This window comes from Myotis brandtii, unplaced genomic scaffold (genome assembly GCF_000412655.1).
Source record: "Myotis brandtii unplaced genomic scaffold, ASM41265v1 scaffold6, whole genome shotgun sequence".
NCBI lineage: Eukaryota > Metazoa > Chordata > Mammalia > Chiroptera > Vespertilionidae > Myotis > Myotis brandtii.
This window is the reverse complement of record NW_005370271.1, coordinates 3,405,051-3,430,829: the sequence shown is the minus strand read 5'-3', so window position 1 is coordinate 3,430,829 and position 25,779 is coordinate 3,405,051. Positions and strand designations below refer to the sequence as shown.

General features: G+C 45.3%; 2 protein-coding genes across 2 annotated transcripts in view; one reads left to right on the top strand and one right to left on the bottom strand.

The window, feature by feature from the left end:
• Positions 1-7,818: 7,818 nt before the first annotated feature.
• LMTK2 (lemur tyrosine kinase 2) overlaps positions 7,819-25,779 on the top strand; it is a 112,164-nt gene continuing 94,203 nt past the window's right edge. The window contains exons 1-2 of the mRNA XM_005879449.2: positions 7,819-7,847; positions 7,931-8,014. Coding sequence (XP_005879511.1) covers positions 7,819-7,847; positions 7,931-8,014 — 113 coding nt within the window. The remainder of the gene's footprint in view (positions 7,848-7,930; positions 8,015-25,779) is intronic.
• On the bottom strand, positions 12,294-18,556 carry LOC102256041 (oncomodulin). Its single transcript, XM_014550348.1, has 5 exons — positions 16,652-18,556; positions 15,975-16,042; positions 15,260-15,392; positions 14,709-14,818; positions 12,294-12,576 (listed from the first exon to the last, which is right to left on the bottom strand). Exons 2-5 carry the CDS (start codon positions 16,033-16,035, stop codon positions 12,551-12,553), a joined length of 330 nt encoding a protein of 109 aa, XP_014405834.1. The 5' UTR covers positions 16,036-16,042; positions 16,652-18,556; the 3' UTR covers positions 12,294-12,550.

Below are 25,779 nucleotides of genomic sequence, written 5' to 3'. Positions count from 1 at the left end.
GGGAGCCTCCCTCTGCCGGTCCCCAGACAGCCGCCTCCAGGAAACCGCACTTCCGCCTCCTAGCGGTCGCCCCGGAAGTGGTCGCCGTCAGCCCGGAAGAAGAAACCGCAGCGCGGCGTCCCCCTCAGGCGCGCGGGAGTGGGTTGGTTGCCGGGCAGGCGTGTCCTCCGTGAGAGGTAAGGCGAAGGTGACGTGTGTTTTTTTGTTTGCGCCCAGGGTTCTGTCTTGGGTCGAGGGCATGGCTGCTTGTTTACGGAAAGATGGATGGAGCAGAGTCTTGCGTAGCAGGAAGCGCGAAGGCGCAAAGACGGCCTGCGGGGAAAGAAACTCGCGCGTGCGTTCAGCTGGAGATGGGCCCGTCTTCATCTGCAGCCTCCCTTCGAGCATCTAAGGTGTTGTTTTTCTTTTTCTTTTTTTTTTTTATTCCAATTTGAGAGACCTCAGGTGACCGTGGTTCAAACCAAACCGACAGACTTCGCCCTTTACGCCAACTCCTGTGGCCCCGAAGAAAGACGGCAGCTGCGCGCGCCCCAAGTGGGAGCGGCCATGGCGTCCTCCCGAGAGCCAACCCCTCGCCGTGCCTCCCTTCGAGCATCTAAGGTGTTGTTTTTCTTTTTTCTTTTTTTTTTATTCCAATTTGAGAGACATCAACTGACCGTGATTCAAACCAAATCGACAGACTTCGCCCTTTACGCCAACTCCTGTGGCTCCGAAGAAAGACGGCAGATCTGAAGGCGCTGCGGGCGCCCAAGTGGGAGCGGCCATGGCTTCCTCCCGAGAGCCAACCCCTCGCCGAGGCGCCCAGGGCACCGCCCTTCCCAGCTTTTAGGGTTCCCTTGCTTTTGAGTCCTGTGGATCCTGGCGCAGTTGGAATGGCTCGCTGCTTCTGGTATTTGGAATTCAAGCGGATGGAACTGCAGCCGACTGCCTGGCCAAGCTCAAGAAGACCTTAAGCTACCGTTAGGTTGTCTGCTGTCAGCTGGTGGTGGTTGGCATCCGTTCAACTCTAATAGGAAGCCCCAATTTGGGGCACGGGGAAGGAGAATTTATTCAGAACAGCTCAACTGCGAGACAGCACAGGTGTGGGACAGCAGGGCCGTGAGGCAGGTCTGGTGCGAGGCAGCCTCGTGTTGCAGGTTGGCCCCTCTCTGGCAAGACAGCTGGACTCTGCTGGCCCACTCTGGCCTGGTCCAGCCAGACAGCTTACCTGGTACAGCTCCAGCAGGAAAACACAATCTTGGTAGATGAGGAAAGCCCATTCCCTGAGTCAGAGGGAATCTGATTTATAGGGAGGGAAGTGCCCCCCCCCCCCTTGCAAATGACTCCAAGTCCACAGTTTGGGCAAAAAACAAACAAACACTGACCTGCCCTAGCCAGTTTGGCTCAGTGGATAGAGCGTCAGCCTGCGAACTGAAAGGTTCCAGGTTTGATTCCAGTCAAGGGCACATGCCTGGGTTGTGGGCTCCATCCCCAGTGTGGGGTGTGCAGGAGGCAGCCGATCCATGATTCTCCCTCATCATGGATGTTTCTATCTCCCCCTCTTCCTTCCTCTCTGAAATCAATAAAAAATATATTGAAAAAAAAACAAAAACAAAACAAAAAACAGCAACACTGTCCTGATTTGTCCTAATGGAGGCACCTTATTGGTCAGTGAAAATGCTGATGGGGCTATAGCTGTGCAGCTCCCATTGCATGGACAAAGTCCAGTCCTATTGGTTGAAATTCAGCAACACTGTCCTGATTTGTCCTAATGGAGGCACCTGATCGGTCAGTGAAAATGCTGATGGGGCTATAGCTATGCAGCTCCCATTGCATGGACAAAGTCCCAGTCTTATTGGTTGAAATCGGATTCCAGGAATTCCTTTAGAAGGTTGGCTCAGATGGCAGGCAGGCAGTTCAGTGCTCCCTGAAGTGTAGCTTGTGTGAGAGGCCCCTGTTTAGCAAGGCTGCTAGGCCCTGTTTTTAAATTTGGCCCAATTGGCCACCTAGAGCCCTTTTCAGTATTTTCTTTCTTGGAGTCAACAGTCGTTGGTCACAGATTAAGTTTAAAAACAGGACTTATCCAACCTGGCAGAATGGGTTTTCACATTTAGGGGCACAGTGTTGGAATTTGGACATGAGAAAGATCTGAGCACTGATCCTAGCTCAATCCCTCACTAGGTGTGAGACCTTGGACTGATTACCTAACCTTTCTCCAGTGTGTATCTCTTGTTTGTAAAATGACTGATAGTAAAGGCTTTCCTTGAAGACTTCACCATAAGAATTAAATGGACTTTGGACATCTAGTGCCCAGCACTTAATCATTATTCAACAAATTATTACTATCATTACTTGCTCTTGAAAGACATTTTCAATGTATGCAAATCAATATATGTGATACACTACTAGTACATTAAGGAAATGAAGGGTCAAAATCATGTGATCATCTGAGTAGGTGAGAAAAAGCACTCAACAAAATTCAGCATCCTTTCATGGTAAAAAAACAACAACAAACTTGGTACAGAGGGATATACCATCCCTTAATAAAGGCCACATGTGACAAGCCCACACTTCACATATGAAAGGTTGAAAGCTTTTCCTCTAAGATCAGGAGTCCTCCCCAGAACAATCCGGCAAGAAAAAGAAATAAAAGGCATCCAAGCCATGAAGTAAAATTGTCTCTGTTTGCAGATAATATGATCTTATATATAGAAAACCTTAAAGACTGCACCATAAACCCCTTAGAACTAATAAAGGAAGTCAGTAAAGTTGCAGGATACAATATCAGTATACAAAAGTCAGTTGTTGTTAACAAGGAACTATCAGAGAAAGTAAGAAAATCTTATTTACATTAGCATCAAAAAGAAAATACTGCCCTAGTCGGTTTGGCTCAGTGGTTAGAGCGTCAGCCCACTGATGAAGGGTCTTGGGTTCAATTCTGGTCAAGGGCACATACCTCAGTTGCAGTCTTAATCCCGGGCCCAGTTGGAGTGAGGGTGGGAGCAACCAATTGATGTGTCTCTCACATCCATGCTTCTCTCTCTGTCTCTCCCCCTTCCATCCTCTCTAAATATCAATGGAAAAATATCCTTGGGTGAGGATTAACAACAACAACAAAAGAGAATAAAGTACTTAGTAATAAATTTAGCCAAGGAGGTAAAAGATTTATGCACTGAAAATTATAAAACACTGATGAAAGAAATTGGAGAAGGCACAAATAAATGGAAAAATGTTCTGTGTTAATGGATTGGAAGAATTAATACTGTTAAAATATCCATTCTACCTAAAGTGATCTACGGATTCAGTGCAATTCTTATCAAAATTCCAATGGTAACTTTTATGGACACAAAAACCAATCCTAAAATTCACATGGAGCCACAAAAGACCTTGAAGAGCCAAAGCAATCTTGAGAATGAAGAGCAAAACTGGAGTCATCACACTCCCTAATTTCAAACTACATTGCAAAGCTATAGTAATCCAAACAGTATGGTATTGGCATAAAAACAGACAAGATCATTGGAACAGAATAGAGAGCTCAGAAATAAACCCATGCACATATAGTCAATTAGTTTATGACAAAGGAGCCAATAGTTACATTGGGAAGAGGATAGACTCTTCAATAAATGGTGTTTGGAAAACTGGATAGCCACATGCAAAAAAAAAAAAATTAAACTGGACTATTTTGCACCGTACATAAAAATCAATTCAAAATGGATTGAAGATTTGAACATAAAAGGTGAAACCATAAAACTAGAAGAAAACCGGTAAGCTCCTTGACATTGGTTATGGCAGAGGATTTTTGGAGTTGACACAAAAAGTGCATGCAACAGAATAAAAAACTACAAAGCTGCACAGCAAAGGCAACCATCAACAAAATGAAAAGTCATCCCATGGAATAGAAAATATCTGCAAACCACACATCCAGTAAGGGGTTAATATCCAAAATATCAAGAATTCATACAAACAATAGAAAATACTTTCACATAACCCAATTTAAAAATGAGCAAAGGATCTGAGTAGACATTCTTCCAAATAAGATATACAAATAGCCAACATGTATATGGTACATGAAAAGATATCCTTTCAACATCACGAATCATTTAGGGAAAGGCAAATAAAAATGATGAGATATCACTTCACTCCTGTTAGGTCTGTTTTCAAAAAGACGAGATAACAAATGCTGGCTAGGATGTGGAGAAAAGGGAACTCCAGTCCATTGTTGGTGGGAATGTAAAGTGGTGTAGCCACTATGGAAAACAGTTTGGAGGTTCCTCAGAAAATTAAAAACAGAACTACCTTATGACTCAGCAATCCCACTTCTAGTTATATATCCAAAGAAAAGAAAATCATTATCCAGAAGAGGTATCTGTACTCCCATGCACATTGTAGCATTATTCACAATTCCCAAGGCATGGAAGCAATCTAAGTGTCCATTGACAGATGAATGAATGAATAAAATGTGCTGCCTGTGCATACAGTAGGATATTATTCAGCCAGGAGAAAGAAGGGCATTCTGCTGTTTGTGGCAACATGGATGAGCCTGGAGGGCATTATGCTTAGTGAAACAAGCCAAACGAAGAAAGACAAATATTTTATGGTATCACTTACATGTGGAATCTTAAAAAAAAAAAGTCAGACTCGGAAACAGAGTAGAATAGTGGTTGCCAGGGGCTGGAGGGTATGGGGGAAAGGGAGAGGCTAGTAACGGTACACACTTTCAGTTATAAGATGAATAAAATCTGAGGACCTAAAGTACAACATGGTGACTATAGCTGATAATGCTGTGTTGTAGTATTGAAATTTGCTAAGAATAGAATTGTGTTTTTAAGCCCCCTCTCCCCCCAAAAGGTAAATATGTGGAAATCCTTTCGTAGAGCATACGTACCTAAAATCATGTTGTACATGTTAATAAAATTACAATTTTACATGTCAATTATACCTCAATAAAGCTGGAAAAAGAATTTGTGAACTCAAAATTCCAAGAGAATGAGGTGTAGGATCGCACGTTTTTGTGGTAGAAGGGAGTATGATTTCAGGTAGAAAGTCGCCATTCCAGGGTGGGAGGTTTTGGATATTACATGTATTAAGCTATTATGTAGCCATGGAATATATTGTCACTTACAGGGGTGGGCAAAGTAGGTTAAATCACCAGCTGTCATTACCCAAAAGATAAATCATAGGTAAGGATATGAAATAATAATATAATAAAAAGACATATTATACAAGTAAATCTATAAATATAAAAGGCCAAGTGTCTGTCCTCCCCTTTGACTGGTAGCTATTATGTGTACTGACCACCAGGGGGCACCACGGACCTGGTGCTGACAAACCAACACTTGGCTTTCCCCAAGTGGGACACAGGCCCCGCCACCACCCTGGAGTGACACCCCACAAATTGCAGCCAACGCTGCCAAGACCCCATGGCGCAAAATGTGGCCCGCAGCCCAGCCCATCCAGGAAACGGTGGCTGTGGGCGCCAGGTAATGACATCACATAGCAAAGTAGGTAGATAGGAGACTCGGTGGAATCCTATTTTCTTTTCATTAGCCAGAAAAAAAAAAAAAGTCAGACTCGGAAACAGAGTAGAATAGTGGTTGCCAGGGGCTGGAGGGTATGGGGGAAAGGGAGAGGCTAGTAACGGTACACACTTTCAGTTATAAGATGAATAAAATCTGAGGACCTAAAGTACAACATGGTGACTATAGCTGATAATGCTGTGTTGTAGTATTGAAATTTGCTAAGAATAGAATTGTGTTTTTAAGCCCCCTCTCCCCCCAAAAGGTAAATATGTGGAAATCCTTTCGTAGAGCATACGTACCTAAAATCATGTTGTACATGTTAATAAAATTACAATTTTACATGTCAATTATACCTCAATAAAGCTGGAAAAAGAATTTGTGAACTCAAAATTCCAAGAGAATGAGGTGTAGGACCGCACGTTTTTGTGGTAGAAGGGAGTATGATTTCAGGTAGAAAGTCGCCATTCCAGGGTGGGAGGTTTTGGATATTACATGTATTAAGCTATTATGTAGCCATGGAATATATTGTCACTTACAGGGGTGGGCAAAGTAGGTTAAATCACCAGCTGTCATTACCCAAAAGATAAATCATAGGTAAGGATATGAAATAATAATATAATAAAAAGACATATTATACAAATAAATCTATAAATATAAAAGGCCAAGTGTCTGTCCTCCCCTTTGACTGGTAGCTATTATGTGTACTGACCACCAGGGGGCACCACGGACCTGGTGCTGACAAACCAACACTTGGCTTTCCCCAAGTGGGACACAGGCCCCGCCACCACCCTGGAGTGACACCCTACCAAATTGCAGCCAACGCTGCCAAGACCCCATGGCGCAAAATGTGGCCCGCAGCCCAGCCCATCCAGGAAACGGTGGCTGTGGGCGCCAGGTAATGACATCACATAGCAAAACCCAGCTTCCTCTCCCTAGCAACTAGACTCCTTGGAGTTTCTTCAGCCCAGGAACCCAACTTGCCTTATAGTCAGGTGCAAACATTTTATAGTTCAATCAAATGTCTGTGAAGCATTTTCTCGTGCCTCATCTCATTTGATCCTCACAGAAGTCCTGGAGTAGGTAGATAGGAGACTCGGTGGAATCCTATTTTCTTTTCATTAGCCAGAAAACAGAGATTTAGAAAGCTTAGAAATTTGACCCGACTGAAAAGAAGAAATGGTGGAACTTGGAAATGACTTCAGGTTTTCTCACTGCGCAGAATATAGTCAAACACTGCTGCAGTTACATATTTTACCCTTTGTTCTCCCTGTGTGATCTACAATAATAATCTGCTTCGTGTTGATATTTACTGCTGTGTTGCTGACAATTACCTGAAAGAGATGTATACACACACACACACACACACACACACACATATCTATACTAATAAAAGGGTAATATGCAAATTGGTCACAGTGCCCTCACAGTCATGACCAGATATGCTAATTAGTCATGACCAGTATGCAAATTGACCACTCCAACACAATAATAAGAGAGGAATATGCTAATTAGCCCCGATATGCTAATTAGTAATTACCAGTATGCACATTGACCATGACTCCAACACACAAGATGGCCGCCACAAGATGGCCTGTAGGGGAGGGCAGTTGGGGGTGACTGGGCCAGCAAGGGAGGGCAGTTTGGGGCGACCAGGCCTGCAGGGGAGGGCAGTTGGGGGCAACCAGGCCTGCAGGGGAGGGCAGTTGGGGTGACCAGGCCTGCAGGGGAGGGCAGTTGGGGGCGATCGGGCCGGCAGGGGAACAGTTAGGTGTTGATCAGGCTGGCAGGGAAGTGGTTAGGGGGTGATCAGGCAGGCAGGCAGGCAAGGGGTTGGGAGTCAGCAGTCCTAGATTGTGAGAGGAATGTCCAACTGCCCGTTTGGGTGGGATCGGGCCTAAATGGGAAGTCGGACATCACTTGAGGGGTCCCAGATTGGAGAGGGTGCAGGCTGGGCTGACGGACAACCCCCCCAGTGCACGAATTTCGTGCACTGGGCCTCTAGTATATATATAAAAGGCTAAGTTGACTCACGCATGCGCGATACAATAAAGCTCTCGCTGGCACTAATCGCACGCATGTGTTTCCATCTGTCATTGTCAATCGTGAATTTGGTTGACACTTCTATTATAGAGAAAGGGCGAATAGCAGTATTAAAATATTTCTTCTAATTAATTTCCTTTCACTGTGCATGAGTCTGTGCACCGGTACACTAGTAATATAATAGTTAATAGTTAATAATACAAGAATAAACTGTTTTGCGTACTCACAACTATAAACCTACTTTTTGTATGTCTGCAGAGCAGGCAGTCAGGAAGGGACGATGGATATAAAGAGAGAGAGCGAAGACAGGCTGGGACCCAGGAGGACAGACTGGAATTCATGTCGGTCTCCTACGCCCCCAACTCCGATAATGGGGAGTCCTCCAGGTAAAGCTGGTGTCCCTTGTCACTGAAGGAAACCTACGCCTGGAACTGGGAGCTGAAGGAGGAGCCCACACCAAGGAGGGGAGCTGGAAGGTAAGTGACCACCCCACATGGACTTCTGGAGGATAAATACTCTGTTGCTTCTCTCCCACCTTCCAAATCTCAGGCAAAATGGCTCTCGTAGCCCAGCCTGACTGGTACCTACAGCCCACGCTAGTTGACATGTTGCTAAGCCACCAGACCAGCAGTTCTCAACCTGTGGGTCGCGACCCTTTTGGTGGTTGAACGACCCTTTCACAGGGGTCGCCTAAGACCATCCTGCATATCAGATATTCACATTATGATTCATAACAGTAGCAACATTACAGTTATGAAGTAGCAACGAAAATAAATTTATGGTTGGGTCACAACATGAGGAACTGTATTTAAAGGGCCAGACGGTTGAGAACCACTGCACCAGACAGTTCACGTCAAGATTTGATCAAGTGAGGGGGGAAGGTACACAGGTGTTTATGTCTCTGCATATTCTCACCTGAACGCTTCAAATACTTTACAACTCAAAAGTAATGTAATGTGTGAATCCATGTATTCATTGTAGAAGTCCTATGCAAATGATGTTCAAATCCACTCCCTGACCAAAAAAGTTACTTTTGGAAGCCAGTTAAAACATTATGTAAATGAATAGCCTTTCCAGTGAATAAATTAACAGGCCCAGTGGAAACGATCCTGGTGATTCCAATTTCATCTGTCTTCTTAAGTGTTTGCACAGTAATACCATCCCTTAGCATTAGCAGAGGAGATAGAAGATAGGTTTTTGCTTGAAATTGGATTCCTGGGGACTCATTACACAAAATTAAACTGCAGTTGTTACGCAGAATGAACTATGGAGCTTGTAAACCAATAGACAAGTATTTCAGAAATCTTCCCTGTTGGCTACGCTTTTTATTTGAGCTGGAAAGGACTGTGAAAGCCTATGCATTTAAAAAATCATGTACGTATTTTATAATGTGCTGTGCTGAAGCCAAATAAAAATGATGTTTGAAATATTTTAATCATTCTGAATGACCTTCAGCAATGATGAAGCATTCATGAAGCTGGCATTGCGATCATATTCCATTTATTATAAAATATGAGCCAAATGATAAGTAAAAACTGTACAAATTAAAGTTACTGTTGCTTCCCTATTTAATAAGCAATCAGGAAAAAGGACAGACACCAGGCTTGTCAGCTCTGTCCCCTATGTTGCCATCCTAGACCCTCATTTCAAAGTCAAAATACATGATTTCATTGCCGAGAGCATGCTCTCTCCAGGTAGGTCGGTGGTCACCTGCAAGTGAGGTCAGCCGAGCAAACAGCCACAAAAGTGAAGTTGTTTAGATGCCTGCCAAGTCCTTTTCTGGGTTGTTGGGATTTTATTTAGGGTTTTTCCAGTTTTGATTGGACTTTGGACGTGTTATATTTTAAAAATTTCCCTGGCATATAGAATTACAGTCTAGTCTAAAATGACTAGAAATTTCAGGAACATGGTAAGTATGCAGGGCTTTCATTAATTCAAATGTGGGGTGAAAATATTTAAAATCAGAATTTGTTACTTTGGCTTCGTAACAATAATTGAGTGAATTCTGCATCTTTGTGTTGAATGTTCTGTAATTACTCAGCTCTGCTTTTAGAATGGCCCCGGTCTTATCTCGCTGTTCTGTGATCCTACCAGCTGGCGATCATACTGTTAGCATTTCGCTATAGATCCTTTCGCTCTTTTTGTCTGTGAGGGGCATATTGATTAGGACCCATTTGCTTTGCATGAAATTTATATAATGATTAAAGTTGGGTAGTTTCTGAAAACATTTTTTGTTTTCAAATCATACTTTACCAAAGATTTGGAAATGCTAATGTTTTTGCAATATTTAAACCTAGAAAAATAACAAAAAATCCCCAAACAGTGCTAATTAACAAATATGATCAAATGCCCAGAGCTGTTGTTACCTGTATTCAGAGGTGGAATGCCCACCCCTGCTCCCCAAAACACCCAAATCCAAACAACATAATTAAAAGTGGATATGGGTAAAGACAAGATTATTGTTTCATTTAAGCATACCACCCGGCACTTTTGGGGTGTTAAACACAAAAAGATGTCTCCTTTGATTGCTACTTCTTGTCTATTGGCAGAGACTCTAAAATTAATTTCCTAAAACTGCGTTGGAAAAATGAAAAAGTACTATATTTGAAATGGGCAAAAATAATTTGAATTATACTTTTGTAACAGTAGAATGAACCAAATTCATGAATAGCTGACCATCACTCTATGGACAATTTGTGGCCGTTTATCCTCTCGTATACACCTGTCCTCTAAGCATTTTCCCCAAGACAGACATCAGTATGACCCTATGACACAGGGTCCCGTGCTCCAATGACCCTTCTAGTCATGATTCCTATACAGATGCCCCCTGAGAAAGGAAATAAGAGAAACCCATGATCTTTGCTTCGGTTGGCGGGTGAGGTGGCCTTTGCTGGTCCAGAGGGTGGTGATGGCTTGTAATTGGCCAGTTGAAAGCTCAGCACCATTATTCCTAAAGCATCATCATTCCCATTGTTTCCTGAAACATGTGGTGCCCAGAGCCCTGCGGTGAAAGGGCTGCGGGGTCGCTGTGAGCTGCTCAGGGGCTCCCTGTGCTGAGAAAGGCGAGTGGAGTGAACCCAGGGTAAGGGAAGGATCTGCATCCACGTGTGGTGTGGAGGGGAGGGCAGAACGGCGTCTAAGAATCAAGCCTCTTAGGTCAGCAGTGGCCAGGACGGCCCTTCTATTTCGAGGGATTGACAAATGCGGTCTGGGGGACATTTTCACAAACCAAGAGGAAGGCAGGGGGTGAGGAGAGGATGGAGAGCAGGCAGGAGTGAGGAGAGGATGGAGTGCAGGCAGGCAGGGGTGAGGAGAGGATGGAGAGCAGGCAGGGGTGAGGCAAGGAGAGGATGGAGTACAGGCGTGTGCGGGGAGGCAACGAGGAGCCGGCCACGAAGTGACAGTTTGGTTCTCCAGCTCTCCCCAAAGACTTCATTTTCCAGCTGTAGTTCCCCATTTTGACTCATTTGAAAACTGCCTTTGTGATTTTGTCCCCTGAATACCATCTCCAATATTACTCATTCTTCTTCAGATTCATGTCTCCTGCTCCCCATAGCCTGGTCTCAAGTACTGGAGCCACGTGTCTGTGCTTTGTTTTTTCTGATGCACATTAAATAAACATGTGGTTGTTCAAACAAAGTGTTCACCCTGTCCCTCTAAAGCAGTGGTTCTCAACCTTGGCTGCACGTTAGCATCACCTGGGAATCTTTTTAAAATCCTGATTTCTGGGCCTCATCCTCCGGCCGGAAATTTTGTTTCTTTGTTACTAGTGTTGTGGCCCCAACCCATAACAAAGAAACAGAATTTCCGGAGGATGAGGCCCAGAAATCAGGATTTTAAAAAGATTCCCAGGTGATTCTAATGTGCAGCCAAGGTTGCGAACCACTGCTCTAAAGTCACTGTGAGGCCCCACAGTCGTCTATGCCCCCAGACTTTAAAAAGCTGCGCTCACATGACCCTCCAAAAACCAGGGGTTCAAAGTCACCGAATGATGGAAGAACCCAGGGCCTTGGGAGCTCGAGTACGGGGGTAAAAAGTGTATTTTTAAAGGGGCGCCCAGGGAAATGCCTCAGTTCCTCCCGGAGTCCTCAGCCCCTGGGCAGGCAGCCGGAGCAGAGCTTCACCCTGCCACCTGGAAGGCAGCCCAGTGAGAGTTTCCTGGCCGGAGATCACCCCACCCTCATGAAACCCTGTAACAGGACCCCCCAGCTCGCCTCAGATGTTAGGCAGTTCTTGGTGTAATTGGTTCAGGTGGCATCGAATACAAGCCAGGAAAATAGTGGCTGAGAAAGAGGGGGAGGCAGCAGGAGGTTGGGTCAGAACAGGAAAGTCTCAGCTTGTTTTTCTAAGAAAACAAAACATGTTTGAAAATGGGTCTGCTTGTGTTCACCTAGCACGGTAAGCCTCCTTGGCTGCACCTCCCACTTTCTTCTGTCTAGTTCTATTTGCTGTTGCTTAAAGCTCTCTTACGGAAATCTAACACCCAGGAGCAGAAAGCACATAAGCAAGAGCGGTTCTGCTGTCTAAAACCCCTTCCTATTACTGTCTGACTCGGATACACCGCTGAGAAAAGCCTAGCTTGACAGTGCCAACTTGCTTGTGACATGTTTTTTCAACCTGTTTTCTGTTCGCTCATGCACAGCACAAACGCTGCTTGCTTAGTGCTTGCGGGGACCAGGCATCGTCTCAAAGTTCCCAAACTGCTTTCATCCAGCTCCCTTCCTGAGAAAAAAACCACACCCACACAACAGCAGGTGATGAGAAACGTGTCTTTATTAGGTGATTTTTAAAGGCATTTCTGCTGGGGGCCTTACGGGAGTCGTCAGGGCATACCCACCACCGGAAAGTCATGAACGACTAAAGTCTATTACCTCACTAAACACCGAGCGAGTCGCAGGAGCATTCCAGGGGGAATTAATAAATAAATTAGGGGGAAGAGGTGGGGTTTCCCATTTTCCTGGGGTTTTGGAGGCCTTCCAGCTGATTGTGTCTATCTCCATAGTCTGGGCTCTTTAAGAATGTACCATTTCCTGGAATTCTAGAACAGAAGAGGTGAGAACAGGGTCAATGGAGATGGCTCAGTACTTTACAGACACTGTGGCCCATGAGAGTTCTGAAGAGGAAGGAAAGGGAGCAAATGTCAGGTGATGGGCATGGCCCTCCAAAGAGCACAAAAGGAAGAGAGTGTGTCACCGACCACAGTCCAGAGAGTCTAAGTCAGCGGTTCTCAACCTGTGGGTCGCGACCCCTTTGGCGGTCAAACGACCCTTTCACAGGGGTCGCCTAAGACCATCCTGCATATGAGATATTTACATTACGATTCATAACAGTAGCAACATTACAGTTATGAAGTAGCAACGAAAATAATTTTATGGTTGGGTCACAATATGAGGAACTGTATTTAAAGGGCCAGAAGGTTGAGAACCACTGGTCTAAGTGTTTCCTCTTCCTGCCTAACCTCCTTTAACCACCTCCTGTAGCTTTGCTTGTATTAGAACCTGCCCACCCGTCCTCTCTCCATGGCCAGGTGTGAATTCGGTATAATGGCCAATCACAATCTGTGAACTTTTAACTTTTTGTCTGGTCAGTTTAAGATGGAAATGGGAGGTTTTCGTCTATACTGTAGCTACATTTTGCATTTTGGAAACATTTAATAAGGTGAGAATTTGAACTAATTTTTCTCTTTGAATCTTAACCATACCCCCAAAAGCTTATATTACTAAAAGATAATAATAATCTATGCTAATAAAAGGGTAATGTGCTAATTAGACCAGAAGACCTTCCGGGAGACCTTCCGGACAAAGCCATAGTGGCGGGGCCAAGGCAGAGGCAGTTAGAGCAATCAGGCCAGCGTGGGGGGGGGGTCGTAGTTGGGAGAGAGCAGGCCGGTAGGGGGGGCAGTTGGGAGAGAGCAGGCTGGATCGTGCCTAAACTGGCAGTCAGACATCCCCCGAGGGGTCCCAGATTGGAGAGGGTGCAGGCCAGGCTGAGGGACACCCCCCACCCCCCATGCACGAATTTTGTGCACCGGGCCACTAGTACTATTAATAATGATGATGTAGATGCTCCGGAGAGGAATTGAAAACTGGGGATTTACTTCATATTTATTACTAAGCTTTGCCTATTTTGGAAGTCTTTCATGGTTAGGTTGAAAAAAATCAGTCTCTCCTTACCTAAACCATTTTCCCGAGTTATTTACAGAAGCGACACCAACTCCCAGTGTGGACAGTTATCGTGGCATCATTTTGATTAGATTTTTAAAATAAGGATCTAAAGGAGCAGTTTTTAATTTCAAAAGAATGCCACCATAAGGACCGCACATACCTTCTGCGTTGGCATGCACACACAGTAGCCAGCGAGCACATGAGCAACAGGACAAAATCCTACGAACACAACCCTGCAGCCGGACAAGGATGCTAACAGTGGAATGCGGGCTCTGCACACAGAAGACTCCAGGAATGGGGTTTCAACCGGTTTATGTGGTCTCTGCATAACATTGTCCATTTCGTGGGCTAATATCCAATCAAACATATTTGTTTAAACCAGTGATGGCGAACCTATGACATGTGTGTCAGAGGTGACACACGAACTCATTATTTAAGTCTTTGTTTTACTATGGTTGCAAATATAAAAAAATTTCTGTATGTGACATGGCACCAGAGTTAAGTTAGGGTTTTTCAAAATGCTGACATGCTGACCTCAAAAGGTTCGCCATCACTGGTTTAAACCCTTGAAAGCTAAGAGGCTTTCCTACTCTAGACAATAGGCGCTTTAAAGTATAGACACTCTTGAGAATGTCGATCCTTCCCTCGTTCAGAGGGGCTCAGATACCTCGGGTGGGAATTCCTTACCCTATTTTCAAAGCACATGAAGCTGTCTTGCACATAATTGGCCAGGCAACTCGCTAGTCCCCTAGTCAGGTAAAGGATATTTTCTGGTTCATAGACAGTGACCAGCAGGACCAGCTTCTATGGTACAGCCTCAGCCACGTGCCAGTCTTTCCTAACATCAATTGCACCCTCACTTGAGTCCCATTTTACAGATGAAAAGACTGAGGCTCAGCAAAGTTAAGAAAGGGGGCTTTTAACCCACATCCATCTGATCTCACGGCCCAAGTCCCCTGATGCTCCTTGAGCTAGTCTCTTATGCTCTGTGCAGGTGTGAACTTACCATCAGCCCCAATTTTTCCATCTCCATCATTATCTGCAGCCGCCATCAGGGACTTGGTTTCTGTCTCGGTCAGTTCTCTAGCACCACTCTCAAACTTCTGGAGGAAAAACCTACAGGATAATAGAGACCGAGGGGGATTTTCTGAAAGACCAAGCACTTCCCGCTTACCCTTTCTTTTCCTCTTGAAGCAGCAAACCCCCTGTTCCCAGCAATTTCGGTCATCAGTCAGGGTGTTAGCAAGCAAAGTTCTCCTTCATTGTAGAAAGTATTTGCTGGGCATTTTGTTTCAGAAATTTTTTTTCAGAGTTTTGTTGATAAGTCCATTGGCCAAAGAAAACCCCTAAAACTAGTTCATCTTGGCCCCTCCAGTCTTAGGTGCCCGTGTTTCGACATGTGGCTGCCGACTCATGTCCTTCCCTTTCTTGAGGCTGCTGAAGGACTGGCATCGAGGCTGGTCCATGAAGAAATACCGAGCAGCTGGCCTCCACTGCACCCCAGCCCCACTAGCAATGTCGGGGTGCCAGACAGGCTTAGGACAGGCTTAGGCTTACTTAAGCTCTTCTTCATCCAGGTATCCACTCTGGTCGTTGTCTATGAACCGAAAGACATCCTTCACCTGACTGGCCGACATCTTGGAGAGGCCTGATGTCTGGAAGAATTTTTGGGGCTCAAAAGTATCTGGGTCTGAAGAACAGAGAATGGGTTATTCCGGTGCTCACTGGACCGCATCCTGTGTTTGGGCCAAGATGCTGAAAATATGGGTTATTAAAAATAAGAGTATCATTGAGCCACAGGGATGCTCTGCTCAAAAAAAATAAATAAATCTTTTTAAAGACAAAGAGGGCTGTGACTGGTTGAGGATTCTTAAGCAGCCAAGCCTGGATGGCTTTGGGTATCGTCTCCTTCCCCCGCCCCCAGCTTTCCTCTCCACTTGGTTTGCCCCTCCCTCCTCTGCTCCCTGTGCCTCCCCTGCCCATTTTACAGCTGTGTCTCCAAGACCCCGGCATCCCTGGTCTCCTCCGGGAGGGAAAATGCAATTGTTGGAGTCAGATAGGTACATAGCAGCCAATGACCTCTTTGCTCGCTGTGAGTTTCTTTTGCCTTACGGAAATGAGATCTCATGTCCCTATAATCTTAGTTAATCAAGAACAGTTTTATTCTCTGATCCCATGAACTTTCGGCAAAGTTCACATGTTAATTTTTTGGGACTTTGCCGGAAGTGCGAGTACAAGGGAAAACCCCGCCCGTGCCTCAATCGCCCTTTACCTTGGCACTCCTGCAGGGCGGCCGCAATGTCTTCCGCACTGAGGACATCTGTGATGCTCATTGTCCACCTGTCCACACGGGATAAGGGACATCTGGTGAGTGGCGGGCAGGAACAAGCTCGTCTTGGGGGAGTCCCCCCTCTTTAGCCCATGGAAACAGTACATTCATTGAGAACTTGAAAAATGTAATCAGCGTGGTATGAAGTGATGGGACAGAGTATCCAAACAGAAACCAAGTACTGAGAAGATCCCAGCCATCTTTGTCTCAGGGCCCTCTCCGGAATACACCCCGAAGATGAAATTTAAAGCACCACCTAAAAACCAATTTGATTTCATTTTCTTATCAAAATTATATTTACATAATTGACCTTTTATATAAACATCTACAAACCATGGTGAAGTAAAGCATGTCACAATTGCAGTAGCATCTTCCTGCACCAGCCAGAGAAATGCAATGTTGCAAATTCCACGGGGAAAGGATAGACCTTCTGTGGGAGAGATGCTATTTCTCCTGAAGGATGGGAATCAGAGACATGAAAAGCCCATCTTCCGGAGATCAGAATCCTTCCAGGTGTCAACTCCATGGGAACAGAGCAATCTGAGCACAGCATGCACCAGCCTAATAAGAATGCGTAGGGAAGAAGAGTCTGGGGTCTGGTAGGTCCACCAGCTACTCACCGTTTTAGATTTTCCCCCAAGAAGAATCAGAAAAAAGAGCTGAAGGAGCAAAAAACACGGATGTGCTTTTGCGTCCTTACTGACCTACCTTATATAGGATTGAAAAAGTGATAGTAAGAACCTCTTAGATTTCCTTTTCAAGGATCAAGTGGACGTAGCTCGAATGTCTTGCCTTACTAATTAAACCTCTTTTTTTCTTCTATTTATATCTCAAGGGAAGGTGGGTGGGAACAGCCAATTTTTAAAAACAAACCTCAACAAACCCTAAGGCATCAGTTCTGCAAACAAACCCCTCTGGTGAAGCCTGGAGAAGGCACCAGAAGCCAGAAAGCGGCCGAAATGAGGTGAATGCATAAACTATAAAGGGCACCCCACATGTTAGTGGCTGCCACCTGACGCAGGCCTGTTGTTAACCTCTGCGACTGTGGCCGTGGGAGGCCAACCTCAGTCCAGAGTTGAGACTCAAAGTCAGTGTGTCAGATGGACACAGGACTTGTCCAGAAAATGAACGATCCCGGGTAGATGACTTTCTAGAAAAGCCTTGACTTTGCTTTTTCCCAGCTGCATCTTCAATTGCACACACTAAAAAGGCAGCAGGGAGGGGGGACCACCAACCATTTCCAACCCCATAGCTAACATTGGCAGCAAAAACATCAGGCCAGGACTTGAGCCAGCAAGATGATTGCATTGAGCAAACATTGAGTCCCATCTATGGCCAGGGCTGTGCCAGACTCTTTTTTTTAAATTGCAGTAAATAAACACATTTTTAAGTGTACCTACAGTACAGTAGCGTTAACTGTAGGCATGTGGTTGGTTGTACAACAGATCTCTAGAACTTCTTCATCTTGCCAAACTGAACTTGATGCCCATTGAACCAGAACTCCCCATTCTCCCTCCTCCCAGCCCCTGGCAACCACCATCTGCTTTCTGTCTCTAGGAGTGTGACTGCATTAGATGCCTCCTACAAATGGAATCATGGTGTGTTTGTCTTTTTGTGACGGGCTTATTTCACTTGCATAATGTCTTCATCCAAACGGTAACATATGTCAGGATTTCCTTCTTTTTAAAGGCTGAATCCAAGTTTTTTTAAAAGTCAAAAACCAGTCCCATGTTGCAATCAGAAATATTCAGTGGCTTAGAAGTAGACAATTCAAAGGCTCAAGGGAGAGGCCTCAGACTCCTCCGTGGGTAATGTCATCTGGTTGGTCATCTTCAATTTGCCCCAAATATATCCCCTGCCCCCACCCCAGCATCGGACTTCAGCTCGTGTTAGCAATAAAAGTTTCTCTCAGGAACATCTACCGTATTTCTTAATTACCAAACCTCGGGCCAAGAACCGTTTCTGTCCTGCCCACATTATATGGCCCAATGCCCACTAGCATAGTGCCTGACCTGTTAGGTGCTCAGTAATTATTTGATGAATAGATACATAAAAACAGCAACACACACACACACACCCCAAAACTCAACTTGAAAACAGGATTACCAGCTAGCATCAACTTGCCTAACTCCTAAAAAACAGTTTCTAAAAATAAGTCTCAAGAGTTTTGATTTAGCTTCCTGACATTAAGTTGTCATGGAAACTCTCTGAGCCTTTTTTTCCCCCAGGGAAGGCTTTATGATTGTCCATAGAGATTAAAAAAAACAAAACACACACACACACAAAAAAAACCTGCCCACTTAAATGAAAATAGCATATGAGTTAAACCAAGACACGTGTTTTTCTGGTAGAAAATAAAGATAGCAGAGAGTTAGTAAACGTCATTTAAATCAGCACAATAGCCAGATTATGACTTGAATTCCACTGTGCGCAATCCGGGTTAAAAATGTTGATTCACACAAAAGGACAAATAACCTATGATCCCGCTAATCTGAGGCACCTGGAGTAAAGTTTGCAGAGACAGAAAGTAGAAGGGTGGGTGTTGGGGGGGTGGGGGAGAGGGATGGTGAGTACTTGTTTAATGGGTGCAGAGTCTCAATTTGGGAAAATGAATGAGTTTTGTGGATGGATGGTAATAATGGTTGCACATCAACATGAAAAGCCACAAAACTGTACACTTAAAAGTGGTTAAAATGGTAAAGTTCATGTTTATGTGTATTCTACCACAATAAAAAAAATGCGGATTCAGCAGTCTTCATTATTTTGGCCGCCGATTCACAACCTCTCCCAGGAAAGAGCAGGAGGCAGATTTGGAAGTGGGTCTTAATTCAAGCCCAGCTCTGTCCTTTTACCAGCCGTAGGCTTCTGGGCCTCAGTTTCCTCTTGAAAATAGGAGTCCTGCAAGCACCTGCTTGTCACCTTCTCAGCGTTCTTCTGAGGATCAGGGGACCAAGTGCAGATCTGCAGGTGTCTGGAGAGGGCTCAGAGTCCCCTGTTGAATCCCACCCCTGTCCTGGGATCGCAAGAGAATTTCATGTGTCCATTCTGCTCCATTGGTGGGGGCTTCCAGCTGTAAGGAGAAGATGCTGGGATCGGCTAGCAATGTCTGCAGCGGGGAAGCCAGGGTGTATGTTTGGGCTTTGCTACTGCCCATGGCCCTGGACTCTCAGATCCCACTTCTGTTTCAGGTATTTGATGCTCCAGCTGACCACCTGTTCTAATGCAGATCCCCAATGTGCCTCTTAACCCACAGGCTTCCTCCACCCAGGGCCCCCACTCTGATCACCTGCTGCTTCTGTAGCCCTGTGACATCTCTCCACCCATGCTGGCCGCACCCATCTCCTGGCTCACTGGCCTGTCCTAGGTGCCATCACGGCCTATGCCCACCTTGTTGGTGACAAATCTCTTGAACATGTCTGAAAACCACGTTTCAGTGTGTTTGCCACTTGCATATTCTCTCAATAGATGTCACCTCCTAAACATTCCTCAACTTGTCTTCTTTCCCCACCTCACTCTCACCACCCTAGCCCAAGCCACCATCATCCCTTTTGGGAACAACTGCACTGCATTCCTAACTGGCCAGCCCTCATCCACTTGGACTCCCCTCCAACCTGGGCGGGTGGATCTTTTTAAAGCCCCAGTGTGTGAGTTTCCTAGAGCTTCCACAATAAAGTACCACACATTGAGTGGCTGAGAATAAGAGAAATCTATTGTCTCAAGTTCTGGAGGCCAGAAGTCTGAAATCCAGGTGTTTCAAGGCCCCCTCTGAAGGCTCCAGGGAGGACCCTCCTTTGTCTTTTCTAGCTTCCTGTGTTTGCTGTTGATCCTTGGCATTCCTTGACTTGTAGCTGCATCACCCAATCTCTGCCTCTGTCGTCACATGGCCAACTTCTCCCTTTGTGTCTGTCCTCTTCTTAAAAGAATTTCCCAGGAAATTCGAAGGGATTTAGGAGCCTCATATCAGGAACCAGAGTCAAAGACAAAATATTAGAATAAAAGGTGTTCCTAGTGCTTTTACCACCTAGGAAATTACAAGGGTCTCAGGAGCTCTGTGCCAGGAACTGGGGACAGAGACTAATATAAATGCATTCTGTTATCTCACATCTACACGATGAGATCTCAAAGACTCTATAACATACACATTCACTTTATATTTATTATTTCCAAGCCAGTAATATTTATTCAATTAACTAGCCAATCATTTAAATTAATAATGTTTATTCCTTGTGCCAGGCACATAACAGGCACTCCATAATAATTTATTGAATCAATGAATAAGAAAATTGATGTGCTATGAGCTTGGGTAAATTCCCCAAAATTAGATAGCTGGAAAAGTTGGAACAATGGTAGGCTCCCACGTCTCCTGACTGTGTGTCTATTTAAGGCCATCCTAATATATAAAAAGCCAGGGGCCGTCACGATTGAAACAACCAGACGGACAACCGAACAGTAGGCTGCGTGGGGCGACCAGGCCGGAAGGGGGGACAGTGAGGGATGACCAAACGACTGAACAGCAGGCTGTGTGGGGCAACCAGGCCGGCAGGGGGGGCAGTTAGGGGCGATCAGGCAGGCAGGCAGGTGAGCAGTTAGGAGCCAGCGGTCCAGGATTGTGAGAGGGATGTCCAAGGGGTCCCGGATTGGAGAGGGTGCAGGCTGGGCTGAGGGGACCTCTCCCCCCCCTCGGTGCACAAATTTCATGCACTGGGCCTCTAGTGTCCAGATAAGAAGGTGAGGCTTTAGAACAAGCTCCTGGGTTTTGGACCTGGCTCTGATATCTGAGGTCTCCAGAACTTTGGGGTGACAGTGCCCCTTTCTGGAAGTTTGTCCTACTGGATGGTTTTCCCTGGGGTCTGATTCTCAGAGGGATGCCTACCCAATTCAAGGGGCCCCCAGCATCCGCATCCTGGGGGAGAGCATAGAGATAAGAGGGGGCCCTGGAGCAAGAGCAGCAGCCCTCCTTATGTTGGGTTTAGTTGCGATTTCTCCTTAATTAACTCACTCAGTGTCCATTAAATGTTGCCTCCAGCCCAACGGTAAATTGAGACGGTGATGCTCACATTTCTCGTTCATGAAAAAATCAGCCTTCTAACGCATTTTGTTTCTTTTCTCCTCTAACATTTCATACTTGCCTGAGCAGTTTGGGGCTCTCCTCATATTTTTGCCCTTGGTCAAAAATCGGTCAGTTGATCAAATAAATGACAGAGTTGGTCAGATGACAAAAACTCCAAGGACAGGTTTTTAGTGAAAAAACAAAAAACACTCAGGAGCTTCTTGCCAAGAAGTCCTTGAACGTGGTAACCATGGGGCGGCTCCTGCCCCTGACCCAGAGTGGTGGTGATGGTGGCTGTAGCGGTAGCTGTCCTTAACAGGATGAGGAGGGTGTGCCCGGGATTCCCAGTTCTTCAGTGGAGGAAGCTGGAGTGGAATAGCTGGGTCGTATGGTAGTTGTAACATTGTAAGACACTGCCAACCTTTTTTCCGAAGAACATTAAATCCAGGAGGGAAAACATGTTGAAAGGTAACTAAGAGCCCATGAGAACTGCTGAGCACTTAGGCAGCATATTTCTGAGTTCCAGTGCCTCCAGACCTTCACCAACACTTGGCATGGTCGGGCTTCTTAATTTGGGACATTCTCGTTGGTGTGCAGTGGCGTCTCATTGTGGTTCGAATCTGCATTTCCCTAATGACTAATGAGAAGTGTCTTTTCGTGTGCTTATGCTATAGATCGAACGTTTGTGTCTCCCCCAACCCTCAATTCATGTGTTGAAATCCTGTGTGGATGATATTTGGAGGTGGGGCCTTTGGTAGGTGATTACACCATACTGATGGAGCCCTCATAAATGGGATTAGTGCCCTTATATTTTTTTATCGATTACAGAGAGGAAGGGGAGGGAGAGAGATAGAAACATCAATGAAAGAAAAGCACAAATAAAATAGTGATGAGAGAGAATCATCAGTCAGCTGCCTCCTGCACGCCCCCAACTGGGGATTGAACCTGCAACTTGGGCATGTACCCTGACAGGGAATCGAATTGTGACCTCTCTCATGGGTTGACACTCAACCACTGAGCCATACTGGCCAGGCTAGTGTCCTTATTAAAAAGACCCCGCAGAGCCCCTCACCTTCTGCCACGTAAGGAAACTACAAGAAGCTGGCTGGCTGTGAACCAGAAACTGGGCCCTCACCAGACACCAGATCTTCTCGTACCTTCATATCAGACTCCCCAGCCTCCAGAACAGTGAGAAATAAATGTCTGGGGTTTTATTTAATTTTTATTTTTTTCCTTTTCATTTAATTTATTGGGGTGACACTGGTTAACACTGTATAGGTTTCAGGTGCACAACTCCACAGCACATCATCTGTACACTGTATCGTGTGTTCACCACCCCAAGTCAAGTCTCCGTCCATCACCATTTATCCCCCCTCTCCCAGCAGTCACCACACCGATGTCTGTGTCCATGAGGTTTTTCGCTTTTTCTTTCTTTTATGCTCAATCTCTTAAGCCTGAATAAACTAAAGACAGCTTCTTTGCTATACATATTGTGAATTAATATTAAAGATAGGATCAATAACAGCATGTTTATATGCTAACGGAGATTTATTAGGCAATGAAAAATTGATGATGGAGCAGAGGGTGGGGAGACCGAGAGGGGATGGGACCTAGGGACACACGGAGGAGCTGCTACAGGAAGGACACAGCCCGTTTATCTTACAGAAAAGGAGAGAAGGCGGAGTATGTGGGCAGCAGAGGCTGGTAATGGGCTAATAGGGGCTGGGAGCCAGGTCACCTGCTGAGGACGGAGGAGTGTGGGGTCTGGGAAGTGAGAGAGAGAGAGAGCTAGAGATGTAGAGTATGATCTCCTGGCTGGAATTTTTCTTGCAGGAGACCTTTCAGACTTCAACGACCTCAAAAAGTGACAGGCACTGTGGGTAGTTTGATACCACTGGACATGACCTGGGCTTCCCATTAACCAAATTTGGTGTCATCCTGACCCAGTCACCTGATCTAGTCTTCATAGTTGTGCAGTCATCATCACAATCAATTTTAGAACTGCTCCATTAGCTGCAAGAGAAAGCCAGTGCCCATCATTAGTTCTCCACTTCCCACCTTCCAGGCTTTGACAAGCACCGATCGACTTTGTCTTTATAGATTTGCCTATTTTGGACATTTTATATAAATGGAATCATAGCACATGTTGTATTGGTGCCTGTTTTCTTTCACTTAGCATAATGTCTTCAAGGTTCATTCATGTGGCATGTATGATTATGTCATTTAAAAATATATTTTATTGATTTTTTAGAGAGAGAGAGGAAAAGAAAGGGAGAGAAAGAGATAAACATTGATATGAGAGAGAGACACCCATTGGCTGCCTCCTGCACACCCCCAACTGGGGATTGAACCTGCAACTTGGGCATGTGCCCTGACAGGGAATCGAATTGTGACCTCTCTCATGGGTTGACACTCAACCACTGAGCCGCACTGGCCAGGCTAGTGTCCTTATTAAAAAGACCCCACAGAGCCCCTCACCTTCTACCACGTAAGGAAACTACAAGAAGCTGGCTGTCTGTGAACCAGAAAGTGGGCCCTCACCAGACACCAGATCTTCCCGTACCTTCATATCAGACTCCCCAGCCTCCAGAACGGTGAGAAATAAATGCCTGGGGGTTTATTTAATTTTTATTTTTTTCCTTTTCATTTAATTTATTGGGGTGACACTGGTTAACACTGTATAGGTTTCAGGTGCACAACTCCACAGCACATCATCTGTACACTGTATCGTGTGTTCACCACCCCAAGTCAAGTCTCCGTCCATCACCATTTATCCCCCCTCTCCCAGCAGTCACCACACCGATGTCTGTGTCCATGAGGTTTTTCGCTTTTTCTTTCTTTTATGCTCAATCTCTTAAGCCTGAATAAACTAAAGACAGCTTCTTTGCTATACATATTGTGAATTAATATTAAAGATAGGATCAATAACAGCATGTTTATATGCTAACGGAGATTTATTCGGCAATGAAAAATTGATGATGGAGCAGAGGGTGGGGAGACCGAGAGGGGATGGGGCCTAGGGACACACGGAGGAGCTGCTACAGGAAGGACACAGCCCGTTTATCTTACAGAAAAGGAGAGAAGGCGGAGTATGTGGGCAGCAGAGGCTGGTAATGGGCTAATAGGGGCTGGGAGCCAGGTCATCTGCTGAGGACGGAGGAGTGTGGGGTCTGGGAAGTGAGAGAGAGAGAGAGCTAGAGATGTAGAGTATGATCTCCTGGCTGGAATTTTTCTTGCAGGAGACCTTTCAGACTTCAACGACCTCAAAAAGTGACAGGCACTGTGGGTAGTCTGATACCACTGGACATGACCTGGGCTTCCCATTAACCAAATTTGGTGTCATCCTGACCCAGTCACCTGATCTAGTCACCTTGAGCCTCTCTGTAGGTGCTCGCGGTTCTTTTTGGCCAGTGTCAGCACAACTGAGCAGTATGATTCGCAAATGCCTGAATTATTCATGCTTTTGACCTATTCTAATGAGAACTTTGCCCAAAAGGCTAAATTATTAAGCACCTGGGTGCAAGCTTGGAGGACGCCGTCTAGAAAACCAGGGCACCATGAATTTTCTTGCTGGTTTTGCTTCTTAAGAGAGTTGAACTTTTACTAACGATTGTCCCCCAAATAAAAACGGTGATGCCCGGCGGCATTAACATCCTAGGACACAGAGGAGGAGCGAGAACCCGACTCGTTAGGAGAGAGCACTGACCCTTACCTGCCCTTTGAAAGCCGGTGCTTTTTAGAACATCGTGAATATGGTTGATGGTGGCCGCGCCATTCCCTCAGCTCCATAGGCCGAGGCAATTTTAAAAAATATGCTCTTACTGATTTTAGAGAGGCAGGGAGAGGCAGAGACAGACAGAAACATCAATAAGAGAGAGTCATCGACCAGCTGCCTCCTGCATGCCCCCTACTGGGGATAGAACCCGAAACCCAGGCATGTCCCCTGACCAGGAATCAAACTGTGACGTCCTGGTTCATGGGTTGATGCTCAACTACTGAGCTACCCTGGCCAGCCCTGAGACAGTTTTTTATTTTTTTTAAAATATATTTTATTGATTTTTTTACAGAGAGGAAGGGAGAGGGATAGAGAGTTAGAAACATCGATGAGAGAGTCGATCAGCTGCCTCCTGCACACCCCCTACTGGGGATGTGCCCGCAACCAAGGTACATGCCCCTGACCGGAATCGAACCAGGGACCCTTCAGTCTTCAGGCCGACGCTCTATCCACTGAGCCAAACCAGTTAGGGCCTGAGACAGTTTTTAAAATAAACATAAATCACTTCTAACAACAGAAGAAAATTAAATTCCAGAAATAAAACACATTGAACAGTGCCCGGGAGCCCATGAGAACTGCTCAGCACTTGGGCAGCACCTATCCTGTGCGTTTAGAGAAAGTGAGTCTAGCTACAGATGTAAATGAATAGGTAACGGCGATACTGAAATCCTTCCTTTTTTAATTAAAATTTGGAAAGTAAAAGGAATATACACAACTAGATGTGAGGTAAATACGCCAATCTTTTAATAATGGTGAAATTGTCTGGTTTTTGTTCTCCATTTGGATAAAGATTCTAATTGCTTCAGTCCCATATCTGCAGGGCAACTTGAAGACTATTGTATGTATTTGTGCAAAATGTTCTGTCAGTAACACTAGGCTTTCCTTATTTGTATTCAGGGGTTTCTAAGGATGTTGGGTGGTAT